We start from the raw sequence: 15,788 nt of genomic DNA on the forward strand, positions 1-15,788 counted from the left end.
AGTAGATTGCAACACCGCCCCCTTTGGCAGTTCTATCTTGTCTGAAAATGTTGTAGTTTGGAATTAAAATTTCAGAATTTTTGGTGTTCTTCCTAAGCCGGGATTCAACACAGCTAGAACATCCGGGTTGGCAGAGTGTGCTAAAGTAGTGAATAGAACAAACTTAGGGAGTAGGCTTCTAATGTTAACATGCATGAAACCAAGGCTATTACAGTTACAGAAGTCGTCAAAAGAGAGCGCCTGGGGAATAGGAGTGGAGCTAGGCACTGCAGGGCCTGGATTCACCTCTACATTGCCAGAGGAACAGAGGAGGAGTAGAATAAGGGTGCGGCTAAAAGCAATAAGAACTGGTCGTCTAGAACGTCTGGAACAGAGAGTAAAAGGAGGTTTCTGGGGGCGATAAAATAGCATCAAGGTATAATGTACAGACAAAGGTATGGTAGGATGTGAATACAGTGGAGGTAAACCTAGGTATTGAGTGATGAAGAGAGAGATATTGTCTCTAGAAACATCATTGAAACCAGGAGATGTCATTGCATGTGTGGGTGGTGGAACTAATAGGTTGGATAAGGTATAGTGAGCAGGACTAGAGGCTCTACAGTGAAATAAGCCAATAAACACTAACCAGAACAGCAATGGACAAGGCATATTGACATTAAGGAGAGGCATGCTTAGTCGAGTGATCAAAAGAGTCCAGTGAGTGGAGAGGTTGGTTGGGGGTCACGGCGATTTAGACAGCTAGCCAGGCCATCGGTAGCAAGCTAGCATAGGATGGAGGTCTGTTATTAGCCACCTCTTGCGTTCCGTCAGTAGATTAGTGGGGTTCCGTGTGGTAGAGGGGATTAATCCAAATCACACAAAAAAAACACAAAAAAATAGATATAGTTATATGAATGTCCAGAGTTAGCGGTTGAAATCCAGGGACATGGAGAGATAAATTGGTCCGGTATGTTCCATTCTGAGCCGCGCTGCGCCGTACAAAACTGGCGATAGATTTTTGAGCTAAAGGATAGCTGATGACCACAAACCGTGGTTAGCTGAATACTAACGATTTGCCAGTAAAGAAGCTAACTAGCTTCTGAACTAGCTTCTGATTAGCTTCTGATTAGCTTCTGGATTAGCTTCTGGCTAGCTTCTGGCTAGCTCCTGGCTAGCTTCTTGGAGTTTCTGGCTAACTTCTTGGAGGATTACAGATTTGAGGTAAATAATACTTTTTTATAAATATAAATTGGTGAGGCGGGTTGCAGGAGAGTGTTTTGAAGATGAGTTTATGGAAAATTAAAAAATGTATGTGAAAAAAAGATGTAAATATATATATATACGGGACACGACAAGACGAGGACAAAAGACGTCTGAACTGCTATGCCATCTTGGAAGACAATATGGCCGGTGTCAGTAAACGTTGGCAAAAAAAAGCATAATTAAATTGTTGCCAGCAGCACAGTTGCAGTCACCAACACTCTGGATAACATGAAAACAGTTTAACTAGCTCTGCTAGGGCGAGTAAAATGGTGAGAGTGGGGTGTTCTTTCATTTCTCTCATCTCAAGCTAGCCAATGTTAGCCAGTTAACTTGGGTACTTGACTGCCGTTGTGAGGTCAGAACGTTCGGATCAACTCTACTCATCGACCAGATCGTCAGGTGTGCGCTCTGAATACGCCGAGAGCGAATCGCTTTGAACTTACGAACGGACAATCTGACAGCACACTTGCAGTCACCAACGCTCTGCATAACATACCAGCCTAACCAGCTCTGCTAGGGTGAGTAATGTTCAGTGAGCTGTTAACTCATTTGTGTCTGGAAGTAGCTGGCAAGTAAGCTTGGGTGCTTGACTGCTGTTGTTAATAAAGAACGCTCGGATCAACCCTTAAAAAGATGGGTGAGGCTGAAGCTTAAGAGGGTGTGAATAGGTGATGCTGAATGGGTGTAGACAAAGAAGGGCTCTCCAGTAGCAGTACCAAATTATTCAAAGGCCATTTTCTCAAAAGTGAGTTTACAAGTTTATCAACTTTCTAAGCATAATAACTTTCCCATTGCTCCTCAACTGTAGTGTATGACATACCATTTTATAGCTCTTTTATCCAATGTTTTAAAAAAAATTGCTACATAAGACCGATTTCAGCCAGTCGGTCACAAATAAGCAAAGAGGAACAACAGGCCATCATTACTTTAAGACATGAAAGTCAGTCAATCCGGAAAATGTCAAGAACTTTGAAAGTTTCTTCAAGTGCCGTTGCAAAACCCATCAAGCACCATGATGAAACTGGCTCATGAGGACCGCCACAAGAAATTATGACCCAGAGTTACCTCTGCTGCAGAGGATACGTTCATTATTTTATATAACCTTTATTTAACTAGGCAAGTCAGTTAAGAACAAATCGTTGTTTACAATGACGGCCTACCAAAAGGCAAAAGGCCTCCTGCGGGGACAGGGGCCTGGGATTTAAAAATAAATAAAAATACAATATAAATATAGGACAAAACACACATCATAACAAGAGAGACAACACAACACTACATAAAGAGAGACAACAACATAGCAAGGCAGCAACACATGACAACACAGCATGGTAGCAACACAACATAACAATAACATGGTAGCAACACAACATGGTGGCAGCACCAAACATGGTACATATTAGAGTTACCTCAGAAACTGCAGCCCAAATAAATGCTTCACAGAGTTCAAGTAACAGACACATCACAACATCAACTGTTCAGAGGTGATTGCGTGAATCAGGCCTTCATGGTCGAATTGCTGCAAAGAAACCACTACTAAAAGACACCAATAAGAAGAAGACTTATTTGGGCCAAGAAACATGAGCTATGGACATTAGACCAGTGGAAATCTGTCCTTTGGTCTGATGAGTCCAAATTTGAGATTTGTGCTTCAAACCGCCGTGTCATTGTGAGATGCAGAGTAGGTGAATGGATTATATCCGCATGTGTGTTTCCCAGTGAATCATGGAGGAGGTGTGATGGTGCTTTGCTGGTGACACTGTCAGTGATTTATTTAGAATTCAAGGCACACTTAACCAGCATAGCTACCACAGCATTCTGCAGCGATACGCCATCCCATCTGGTTTGCGCTTAGTGGGACTATTATTTGTTTTTAAACAGGACAATGACCCAAAACCCACCCCAGGCTATGTAAGGTATATTTGACTAAGCAGGGTGATGGAGCGCTGCATCAGATGACCTGGCCTCCACAATCACCTGACCTCAACCCAATTGAGATGGTTAGGGATGAGCTGGACACAGAGTGAAGGAAAAGTAACCAACAAGTGCTCAGCATATGTGGGAACTTATTCAAGACTGCTGGAAAAGCATTCCAGGTGAAGCTTGTTGATAGAATGTCAAGAGTGTGCAAAGCTGTCATCAAGGCAAAGGGTGGCTACTTTGAAGAATTTGAAAAGTAACACTGTTTTTGATTACTACATGATTCCATATGTTATTTTATAGTTTTGATGTCTTCCCTATTATTCTACAACATAGAAATGAGTACATTTAAAGAAAAACCCTTACATGAGTAGGTGTGTCCTCAATGTTGCCATTGGTTAATTCATTAATGATTTAAACGTCTGTGTGCGTAGTTTGGTCCAGTTCAGGGATAGTATGGATCCATCATGACAACCAGATGTAGATCAAGCAAAACACTAAGCTATCAGGGATTGAGAGCAGTGGAGGCTGCTGAGGGGAGGACGACTCCATTCCAGCCATTGTTATGAGCCGTCCTCCCCCCAGTAGCCTCCACTGATTTAGAGACACCCTGTTATTAAAGTCGGATATAATCCCATTGCTTTTGCAGAAGCAGTGGTCCTGGAGGCTGTGCTCTGTGTGTTGACTACCTCAGTAGGAGAGAGGAAGAAACAGATCAAAACAATGTGGTGAAGAGGGGATTGTTTTTGTCACTGCATCGCTGCCTGGGGCTTGTTCCACGGTCAGGGAGATGAGATGTGACAGACACCTTGGCAGGTAGGGACATCAGATCCAGAGCCGCAGGGGATGGGTTACCTGGGTATGGTGTTGTTGTTAAAGAGGGTTGTCTCAGCAGCAGCAAGATAAAGAGCAAGCAATGATGTCATTCCAACCAGTGTTGCCCGCTGGGCGGGAACATTAGACAAGAGCCATGTCTGGATAACACTATAATGTGTTTGAGAAGAAATCCAGAGGCATCATGGGAGGAAAATAGCAGCTGGACCTCCATTAATGCAAGAAAGGTTTTGCAAAAGGAGAGGAAGATGAAACCTTAATGCTTTAGAGGAATTCTGCCTCCCCCTTATGGAAATACAAGAGAACTGCCACTTAATGATCACACTTTTACAACAAGCTGAGTGTGTTTTGAGCTGAGTGTGTTTTGAGCTGAGTGTGTTTTGAGCTGAGTGTTTTGACCCCATGTTTTACGGGCTTTATGCCTTGAGAGTAGAAAAATAAAACACCTGATCGAGACTCTTTGGTTTACTCTCAGGCTTACTGACAATCTGGATCTAAAAGCTAAACTCATCCCATGTTACTTTAGATCTCATATGGATTTATGTCCCTAAAACGGAAGTGTATCTTAACCAGGGGTGGAGTGCTGCCGGGCACTCCTTCACCTTCTTCAATTTGAGAATACACGAGCTGGTAAAAAAAATAATTCTGATCAATTCTAAATAGATTATATTTAATTACCACAGAAAATCAATTAAAAAAGATAGAATGTCAAACCAAATAAATGTGCATAACAGCCTAGAGGTACAGTAGACGGTGGTTTCTTCCCTGTCTTGTCTCTGGCAGTGGCGAGAATTATGCTGAACTATAGGCTACTTGTGTGCACTGCTGAGGCCTGTATAAGGATTGACCACTTTGATTAAAGTCTTTAATCAATCAGAATGGAGGTTTAAAAAAAGCTTATTGAGACGCATGAATACACCACAGCAAAAGCTGGATTGTATGTCTGTTTTTACAGCGAATTTCCTGCAATTCTATGTAGTAACGATGTATGTTCACTTCTTGTTCAATTGATTTGTTGATAACATTTATGCAAATACAGTCTATGAATTGGTAGTTCATCTCTCTGTTTTATTTTATTCTGCAATCGGGTATATTGTAACCATATGTTCAAGCTAATCAAATCAAAGTTTATTTTTGATACAGCGTAGTGTTAGCTACACAATACAATGAAATGGCTATAGCAACTAAAGCTCTCCTCGCAGTGAAATGATATAAAGGTAACGTTACACGTGCTTGTATTAACATTAGGTTATAGCCTACAAATAGCTATACCAGGTAGTCGTAGGCCTATTAGGGTTTAAGACAAATTATATATTTTTCCTAACATTCAGCTATCCTTAAGCACAACAAGTTGGTTCAACTTCTTCAACATCACTGTGCGATCCTGGTGCTGTCCTATCAATACCACGAAGGGCGCTCCAATCGTTTAAAATAGCACTCATCAAGATATGTTGCCTACGCCTAGTAGTTTTCCTACTCATCGCGTATTGTTATTATTACAAATAGAAGATGGTCACTTCGCACAATGGAGAAAATATCGATCAGAGCTGAATTACTGACTGATTGCCTCGCTGTTTCATGTCCACGAGAATCTGTCTATGGGAGATGACATAACGAATCATGAGTATTTTACATAACAGAACCGAATATAATAGCATAGCATACAGTAGTAGGCCTATAATGTTATTGTTACCGGAAAAAATAACACCTCCTCGGTTCTAATGAGATTTTAGGATGGTTAGCTGAAGCTGAATAGTCACCGAAATAAATATCATGCCCCAAAACTCAATAGAGCGCGCCACTTGGCAGGATTTATGCTTTGATTGAAACAAAATACAAGACAGGCTAATAGTTCGTTAACATAATCTGTTCTAATTCGCTCACGAAACACTAATTCAGGAATACCGAAATGCATAGGCTATTCCCCTGAAAATGATTGCCATGCAGATGCAGTTTCACCGATAAAACGTAAATAATTACCATTCGCCATTGACAGTGATGATGGCCTATTTTAAAATGAGGTATGCCTGTGTTTGAGGGTATTAAACATATATGTTTTTCTTGAGACAATATGTGTGGGCATAGGCAGACGTTGCAATTGGAGGATGCATGTTGTGCATATTAAATAACAGGGCTCTCCAACCCTGTTTCTGGAGAGCTACCATCCTATAGGTTCCATAGGTTCATTCCAACACACATCTAGTACACCCGATTCTAATAATTAGCTGGTTTATAAAATGTATTATGCTAGTTATAACTGGGGTAGAAGTGAAAACCTACAGGAGGATAGATCTCCAGGAAGAGGGTTTTGCGAGTCCTGTTCTATAATGATACCTAGTTAATTTACTTTTTTGTTGTTGCGTTCCCTCACCCAAAAAAAGTCAAGGACCATGACGTGGGATTCAGTGATCATTGAAAATTCCAGTCAAGAAAAGTCCTGGAACAGTCTTTGTTTAATACTCTAATGTCACTGGTCAAATTAGTTTCACACTGGGGAAGTTCTGCTCTTTACACAATGGGAACAATGCACGTTAGATGACTGTGAGACCCTGACATTTATTCCGTGAACTTAGTAGAAAATGTCAAACACTGAAAATGTCAGACACCTCCCTCACATGCAGGTTTCTACAGTAGGGGAGAGCGGGGTAAATTGAGCCAAAGGGATTAGTTGAGCCACCCCTTATTTCTGGGAAACCATACACAAAATGAATCATGTGACCAAATATTTAGGAAGAGGTCATCATTTCATGGAGTCTATGAAGGAAGAAAACACATTGAAAAAGTGGTAAGCAAGTTAGGTCATTTAAAAAATATAAAATATTTTCACAAAGTCAATTCAATATTGTGTTATATTGTGTTATAGGTTTCATGATGCTTGTATCTAAACCAAAGTAGATGTACATCGGTTGGGGTCTCTATAAGCTACAATATGAGGTTCTAAACCTAGCATGAATGTCCATTTTTGTAGCTGTGTGGGCCAATATAGTCAAAATGTTTGTCTTGGGGTAAGTTGAGTTGGGGTGGGATAAGATTTGAATCCCGAGCCAACTAGGTGAAAAATCTGCCGAAGTGCTATTGAGCAAGGCACTTAAGCCTAATTGCTCTTGTAAGCCGCTCTGGATAAGAGTGTCTGCTAAATGTTAAAAATGTGAAATGGAAGGGTAAGTGATATTGAACAGAGAGATCTATATCCGAATGTTGGTCGACATTTATGATGTGCAATATACCACAACCCCATTCCATTCATTCGCATTTGACCTACCAACACCATCACCCACTGTCACAGGACACCATCACCCACTTACCCCAAGGCAGCTCAACTTACCCTGTCCCTATGCTCAACTTACCTCATACCTGGGGTAAGTTGTTTCAAGAGAACACCTTTTTTGGACAAGCTATATTTTCAAAACGGTCATGTTTACATAAATTCTGATTATTTCCAGGGATATACAACATCATGAAATGTATGTACAGTAGAAATAGGGAAGCTGAATATAAAGAATGTCTCAACGTACCTCACTCTTCCCTAGCTATTCTTTATTCAGGGTTGAAAACTGTAATGTTCCACACAAGAAACAAATTCTAAGTTGTAATTTATTGGTTTTTATTCCACCCAAATGCTGCATAACTACATCCAACTGCATTCTGTATGACATGATTCAAACTGCTGTGCCTTCAGAAACCTCAGGGGCCTGTCGTCACATTCCACCTCAGAAATGTGTCTGATGAAAGACGCATCAGCAGTGCATCAACTTGTGTCAACTCATTCGTTATGTTCCTTTTGACTGTTTTTAATCAATCATATTTTCTATTCATTAGCTTGAAATATGGGTGAACATACCAATGATATTATTTGAAACAAACGGGCGTACCTTTTTGTCTTTTAGCGATACAAGTGATAATGATGATGATTCCAAGCACCAACCAAATTGTTTGTGCTCGACAAAGGCCAAGATGTTAAATGTGTAGGCTACATTATGATTCCTTTTCAAGTCTCATCCACATTGTTGAGTGAAACTTTATTGTGAGTCAAATCTGGTAGAGGATTTTTTTACAAATGTATGAGTAGAGGTGAAAAGGAAGGTAGTGTTACAGAGCACATCTTATAGATTCTCAAAAGGTATTTGCGTCTCAGCTTTTTAAAATGTCATCATATTTCCTGTGGAATATTTTAACTTTTGGAACTACATCTCCCAAAAATAATTGATTCATAATTTTGTAGAAAAATAGTCAAATAACATTTGTCAAACTGGGTAGCAACAGTTGAGATCCATTTAAAGACACCTACCCAGTCAAACGAATGGACTAGATACTGACTTTGCATTTGCGTCATTATCATTGAGTATAGCTCAAAAAATGGTAAAATAAAAAAAAAAACATTTTTTTCTAATATTTCAAATATGAATATTGCATGCTTAACAAAGTCTTCACATTGATACTGCAGTTTTGTAGAGCCAGGTAATCTAAGAAAGTACTATGTTCATACTAAACTAATGTCGTACCTACATTGTGATAGATCAAACTGTATTTTCTATTTCCTATTATATCACATTGATTAGACATTATTCTGTTATTATTCCGAAAATGTGAAAGCATTTCCAACGCTATGTCATTATCAGATATGCAATGTCAGCGCAGTAATACACATCGCCCAATCTGGTAACATGTTTTGGTGGCTGTTGATCTACACCTAACTGTACTGATTAACTGAACTAGTAGCATGTACAGTACATGGTAAAGGGCCCTAGCCGTCACGTTTCCTTGTTTTGAGATCCTGAAAACTCAGTAAATACTAGTAAAACATGGAATTATCCATCATTTTGCTTATGTTATGACCGAGTGAGTCATTTAGCATATACCAGCATATGCACCGACATGAATACATTCGAAATGTGCTATTTGTTTTACACTATGTGTGTTGGTACCCTTTGACAAATTAGAAAATAGGATTGAAAGCAATCTGACCATCCTTCAAATTAAAAAATGCAGTAAAGCAAGATAACTTCTAAAGAAAATGGTGTCAAAATATACAAGAAAATCTCTCGCTCTCTCTCTGTCTCTCACGGCTGGCACAAGTCTCTTCAATAATTAATGTCTTCACGTTACATAATATATTTAATCAACACACCTGTGGCCCATCCGACACCCATCTTCTTTACTACTCTGTCCAGTGAGAAGGATAGGACCCAATATAAGTCAAAATCTCCAAATACAAAACCGTAACACGTGAAGAACTATTGTAAGATCATTTGTGTGCGGCAATATACGACTCTATTCATCTTTTCATAATCGTGGTCAGTAGACAAACTTCATAAACATATGAATGACAGAACAGGTGACCGTTGTTTTGTTTTTTACTGTAATCTGATTGGGTAAAGGTCATGAGTACATTTTAAAAATACAGAATGACATAGCCACTCACACCAAAGCCTTCCTTCCCACTTTTTTTCCTTCTTTTTTTTCTCTTTTGCCTTTTAATAAGGTGAGCGCACAACATACACTCACTCAATTATTTCCCCCTTTTAAAAAGAAGTAAAGCATGAAAGTAAACGACAAAGCACACAAATATCCAACAACTGAAACTGAGAGACTAAGTTTTTTTTTTAAATACACACAAAACACCAGTAGTAGGTACAAGTCTTCTGTCCATTAAGGAATTTGGAGAATCAAAAAGCACAGTTAGTTAGTCCAGCTTTGCCAGCCCTGTCGTTGGATGGTGTGGACCAGGGTAGAGGTTGTATGTGGCACTACCATGGGGGATAGTGCTGCTGTACTCTAGTCTAGGCCATCCTCTGCTGGCTGGTGGCAGTTGACATGGAGGCTGTGAGGTCTGGGAGACCTGGGGCTCAGAGAGCAGAGCAGAGAGGGCCTGGCTGGGCTGAGGAGGCAGGCCAGGGGCCAGTAGCCAGGGCCAGGGGTGAAGGGCAGGGCGGGGTGCTCGAGTCCAGGGGTACTCAATGTGGGGGAGGGAGGCCCTACTGCCTAACCAAAAGGACACCTGGAAGACAAAGAGAAGGAAATGGAATGAGAGGAAATGAGCCACAACAACCCTGTCCATTGATCGGAAAATTCAGTGTTGTGTTACGAAGTGTGTGTGCCCACCGAAATATATGCTGTCTCCACTCAGCTCCAAAGATCATGTCATCTCAACAAATGGTTTCTAAATGACACGGATTCTGCAAAGAGAAGAGACTGATGTAAAACAGGGACAAATAGTGAGGATAAATCCAGATCAAACCAACAGAGTTATCTAGGGACAATATCAGAGGATATTGTCTGGTTCAGATACTAACAGTATTTACAGTATCATTCCACTGGTGTGGGATGTCCTCGGGTTCTGGTGGGTAGGACATCCAGGATGGGCTTCCATACGAGGCTGGTGGAGGCATGACAAAGTAGTCTGAGTAACCAGGGCGGTTGGCTGATATGGCGTAGACTCCTGTCATTGGGTTTCCTGTACGAGATAAGCAGTGTTTTGCCAATCAGAGGCTTGAATGAGTGAACTGAAGCAGTTTGACAGAGAAGGGTATACATATGCCTTATGTATATTATATATACACATTTACATGACATATACATTTACTAGTCATAATATATATATACTATTTATTATTCTGACCTGAGTAGCTGGTCATGGACTGGTCAACAGTAACAGCAGGGAAGGGCGCTCTGTTAATAGGCAGATAGGGGGCACCATTGTGCTGACTCTGCATCTCAGAGACCTCGGAAACACGAGGCTTCAGGCTGACATCCGGTGAAGAACTGCAGAAGGGGAAACAAAGACAAAAGCCTTGTAATTCATACATCTCACCACTGGGTGGCCTGTAAACCTCATGCGCAAACCTGGTAACAGTCAAGGCATTCAAATGAAGATGCTGTTTGTTTTAAATAATGCGGAAAAAAGTACAGCTCAGAGTAGAATTACAACACAATGCATGAACAGTATGACATCTAAAGCCAAATGACTTAAACTGAACAATTTTCAACTTCATATTCATCATCTCTAGCACCATCCCAACATCAACACCAACAGATTATGTGAAAATGGCCCATTTCTATGTTTTGTAGAAAAAAATATAAAGAAAGACAAGTGTTTCTAATGACATCATCAACCAATTAGCAGGCAATTAGTAGTAACTACTCTAAAACTGATCAAACTCACACGAGTTTGGACACGCTTATCTAAGCGTCATAGGAAAGCTTATCTTCCTCGATCTTTTTAACTACAAAACATAGAAATGGGCCATTTTCACATATGTTGACTTTGGGATGGTGCTGGAGTGATGAATATGAAGTTGACATTTTTTTTTCTCTGTTTCCCTTTATTAAGCGGTAGATTTAAAAAAAAAAACATGGGGGATGACCTACAAGGATACACAGTGCACAAGTTAAGTAGACTTTAAAAAATATATTTAAAAAAATAGGTTGGGCATGTTTAGCATTGGGAGGATGTGAATAAATCAGAATTAATGTTATTTTCATCAGTTTACTGTCTTTCTAACAGCTAGAGGAGTGTTGAATGGGAGAAGGAGGAGGGGGGGGGGGGGTTCGTACAGCCTCATTGAGGTCCCGGTAGGGGGTCCAGGCCTGGAGGGTATCAGAGGAGGTGGGGGTCCAACGCCCATGTCAGGAAGCTGAGTGAACCTGAAGCCCTGCAGCACCAAACACAACGCACACACACACACACACACACACACACACACACACACACACACACACACATACACACACACACACACACACACACACACACACACACACACACACACACACACACACACACACACACACAACATAGTTAAATCAGTGTGTGGGTGTTTAAACATATGTACTGTGCAGCTACTCTCTCGACACATCTTGACTTTCTACAGTAGCATTCAGGATTTTTGCTTGAAGCACCATCATAAGCAAATCTACAAGAGCACACGTACACCAATGCGTCGTTCCAAATCATTTGCTTTACATTGCACAGTCTAATCAATGCACTCACAGGTTTGGGTAAGCTACACTGGTGGATTTCCGGCCCGTAGGCAGACCCGCGCTGGTGGCCTCCTCCGCATGGATGGTTCATGGTGCCAGGAGCGCTGGTCACACCCTCGGAGTAAGCGCTGGTGTGGCTGGGATTGTAGGAACTGTGGAGGTGGGGGTGAGGGTGGTGGTGGTGATGGTGGTGGTGGCTGGCAGGCGAGGGCTCGTCTGGGGCCAGCCCAAAGGCATTACCCAGCAGGATATGCATCTGCTGCCGGACCTCGTCGATGGAGGGCTGAGAGCTCAGAGTGGACGAGTCAGAGAGACCTTTGACCTGATGGCTTCCACCATAACCCAGGGAGCACATCAGTCGGTCCACGTTGGTCTCCTGGAACGTCTCTGGCTCTGCCTGACTCACAGGAAGACAAAACACACACACACGAATCGTACACATACATGGTTATCCATTTACAATTTAAAAGCACCGAACATTCAAAGCTATTAACTGGTATCGAATTTCCAATCTAAATCACTGAACAGGCTATAAATCATATTCACTGTCATTGACATTCAGCAAGGTTCAGGCAGCATAAAGAATGGGCTCCCAGGCTGCGCTAGATGAAGGTTTTAAAGTTCGGCTGAAGGTAAATCCTCTTCATTTCAGTCATGGAGCTTAAAAGTGAGGATTGGGAGAGGTAGGTATAATGGGAAAGGCTTTGTCCTAGGGTTTTCTCTAGGTTATTGCACCCCAGTACCAGAACTTTTCTAGGCTCAACCACCTTTACCCCTGCAGTGACTCCAGGAGTATGGTGTTAATTTTAGGACATTCTCCCTGCAGTTACATCGGCAGTACGGTGTACATTTAAGGACATCTAGGTCTCATGGATGCAGTGATAGTCAGTGATGACTCACGTCATAACCGCTGTTGCGGATGCCTCTCCTGGACCTCTCCCTGAGGACCAGCAGGTCCATCTCCGTCTCCACGGGGCTAGGGCTGCTGGCGGCCAGGGACTGACGACTCCAGTAGGCTGGCTCTCTCGATGGGGGGTGCCTGAAGTAGGGATATCATAGTTGCCATCGTCATTATTATAGCCATCATTAATATCATCATCATCAGTAAAAAATGTAATCTGCAAACATTACAGTTGGGCTGATTGAATTATTTCACTGCGCTGCAGCACAGGTTTAAACTGAACACCTGGACATACAAAATGGACTTACAAATGCTCCCTTACCGGAAAAATTCAGACAGTTACTAAACAGTTACTAAACACGTCAGCAGATACTCTCGTCCAGAAAAGGCACCGGTGCTACAGCACAGGCATTTTGAAAAGTGACTTTTAAGTCAGTGGATCTGCATACACTGAACGCCCACTGAACATCCACTCAAACATGAAATGAATGCTTCCTGTATAGCATACTGTATGTCTCTCGGCATACTACATAATGTGGATGCTCCCCCACCTCCTGATGTGGCATCCTGCATAGGAGGCCCTCTTCTCCTCAGCAGTCATTGGCTCCTTTGCCATCTCAGGCCTACTGTGCCTCTCTCTGGGGTTGAATGGCTGGATGCCATTGTCTGTGATGGGGAAATCACAGTAACCTTTCCTCTTGGCTTTCTGGCGCACTTTGTTCCTGTAGTGTTCGATGTCGGTTTTCTGCTTGAGCCCCATGTTTGCCTGTGGACAAAGTCATTTGTATCCATTACATTTGTATATTGATTCTAGTTTGGCATTGCTTGGTATTATGCGTATACTTGGTGAGGTTTCTCTTCCCTATAAATAAACAACTGGTTTCAATTCCATTCTTATTTCCCCTTGGCCCTAACCCATTGATGTTTGCAGATCTGTAGTCCAAGTGCAATATACAGTAGCTCCACCTCTACACTGCCCGTTCTGTACCTATCCAGAACTATCTTCAGATCTGCGTATAAAGGGTTGGGGCCAAGGGGAAGGGAGCAATTTGAGACAGGCTGGCCGATTAAGTATGACATCATTCCCAGCAGGCCGGGGACGAGCTCTCACCTCCCCATTGAGGACGACTGAGTCCTGGCTGTGACTGGAGGAGGATGGGTAGGAGTATGTGGGCTGGGCCGCCATTGGCTTGATGGTGATGAGTCGCAGTGAGCCGGTATGGTCCTCGTAGGGATCTGCTGGGGTGAGAGGACATTGCTATTTAGCACAGCATTAGCTAGCCCAGCTACTACTGATCCTGCTGTTATCCCCAATCACACTGCCTGAGTTACTGCAGTAAGACATGCGGTGTGCGCACGTGCGTGCGTGCGTGCGTGCGTGCGTGCGTGCGTGCGTGCGTGTGTGTGTGTGTGTGTGTGAGTGAGAGCACCGTGTGAGTGAGGGCATGTGTCCATGCATATATGTGTTAATTTACAATTCATTAGCTCTCTCCTATTGGTCCTACAGTGTCTCAAGCCTGTGTGATGACATAACATTGTGTGGACACGCAGCAGTAGCCTACAGTAGCCAGAGCGTGGCCTCTCGCCTCTCTCTCTCACCGCTCCTCTTGTGCAGCAGATCCTCCTTGGTGTTCTTCTGTGCCGCAGCCCTCCGTGCCGCCAAGCTCTTGCCCGTGTTGAGTTTCCCGGATTCGTTGCTCGCAACCGAGCCGTCCTCGCTTGGCAACCTGCTGCGGGTAACCATAGCAACAGAGGCAGGCAGTGGTAAGCTCTGTGCATACAGTATTATCCAAGGTTAATGCCGCTATCACACAGCCCCCTGGCCACAGTTCTAACCCGTGAAGACTGACTGCAGTGCGTAACACAGACACCTCGACAGGTGGTGTGCTAGCACAGTGGGTGCTTCTAGCTTAAAGTCAACATATCTCCCCTGGTATCTTTTCAGGAGTAACCAACAGGCAGACACGAGGGACTAACACACCAGTCTGATGTGATGTCATATAAGATAGCTTGGAACAAGTACACCCATCATGTCAGCTCATATCGACATCCCTCTTCAGAATGTATGGATCAGGTCATTCGAAGGGTGTTATGCATTCAGAAATGCAAAATGGAATCCACATTCGCATTCATGAGGCTTGTATAATGAGGCACCGTTATACTCATGTGATAGATAGCCAGACTCTGAGAGAGAGAGAGAGAGAGAGAGAGAGAGAGAGAGAGAGAGAGAGAGAGAGAGAGAGAGAGAGAGAGAGAGAGAGAGAGAGAGAGAGAGAGAGAGAGAGAGAGAGAGAGAGAGAGAGAGAGTGTGTATGTCTGTGTGTATTCCTGTCAACGTGAGCCCAGAAAAACACTGAATCAAACATGGCCCTGGAAGCATCTCTCCAGGCTGTGTAAGTTCACTCACGTTACCATGCCCAGTGTTCAGCCTCTATTCACTATACACCACTGTGTGTTTACCCCTTGTTTGTTTTTTCCCCCAGTTATTATGCTCAGTATCCTTTCAAAAGCGTTTTGTTGTATAATCATCACACTGCAGAATCCCAATGACAGCAGCAGAGGAGCTGTGTTTGTAGCCTTGCTAATCCCCGTCTGAATGAGCCCTGGGGTCCATCCAAAGGGTGACTGGAACAGCAGCTGACCTGAGTTCAGATACTATTTCAAATCGTTTCAAATACTTGATCAGTGTTTGATTGAGCTTGCCTGGTTTAATGAGTCAATAGAATGGTCAAAAACTACAACGTCCACTCGTCTGGTACTTCAGGCAGGCTAGAGCAAAGCAAATACTCAAAGCATTTGAAAGACTTAGAGTACTATTTGAACCCAGGTCTGCACTGCAGTGCCTTCAAGGCCCAGTAATCATTGCAGCAGACTCATGTCACACCTCCAGCATGGCGGCCGTAAATATGGCACT

At 42.7% G+C, this 15,788-nt stretch overlaps 1 protein-coding gene across 6 annotated transcripts in view; it reads right to left on the minus strand.

Moving 5' to 3' along the window:
• Window positions 1-7,583: 7,583 nt before the first annotated feature.
• LOC124003498 (UPF0606 protein KIAA1549L-like) overlaps window positions 7,584-15,788 on the minus strand; it is a 39,957-nt gene continuing 31,752 nt past the window's right edge. For 2 of the 6 annotated variants that reach the window (XM_046311830.1, XM_046311790.1), the window contains 10 exons: window positions 14,474-14,604; window positions 13,986-14,113; window positions 13,426-13,640; window positions 12,874-13,012; window positions 11,984-12,370; window positions 11,548-11,645; window positions 10,613-10,755; window positions 10,287-10,447; window positions 10,096-10,169; window positions 7,584-9,991 (listed from right to left, as the gene is read on the minus strand). In XM_046311830.1, coding sequence (XP_046167786.1) covers window positions 10,140-10,169; window positions 10,287-10,447; window positions 10,613-10,755; window positions 11,548-11,645; window positions 11,984-12,370; window positions 12,874-13,012; window positions 13,426-13,640; window positions 13,986-14,113; window positions 14,474-14,604 — 1,432 coding nt within the window. In that variant the 3' untranslated portion in view covers window positions 7,584-9,991; window positions 10,096-10,139. The remainder of the gene's footprint in view (window positions 9,992-10,095; window positions 10,170-10,286; window positions 10,448-10,612; window positions 10,756-11,547; window positions 11,646-11,983; window positions 12,371-12,873; window positions 13,013-13,425; window positions 13,641-13,985; window positions 14,114-14,473; window positions 14,605-15,788) is intronic. The other 4 variants (XM_046311811.1, XM_046311803.1, XM_046311797.1 and 1 more) reach the window with 4 other exon arrangements.

The sequence above is a fragment of the Oncorhynchus gorbuscha genome, linkage group LG02 (genome assembly GCF_021184085.1).
Source record: "Oncorhynchus gorbuscha isolate QuinsamMale2020 ecotype Even-year linkage group LG02, OgorEven_v1.0, whole genome shotgun sequence".
Classification (NCBI taxonomy): Eukaryota; Metazoa; Chordata; class Actinopteri; order Salmoniformes; family Salmonidae; genus Oncorhynchus; species Oncorhynchus gorbuscha.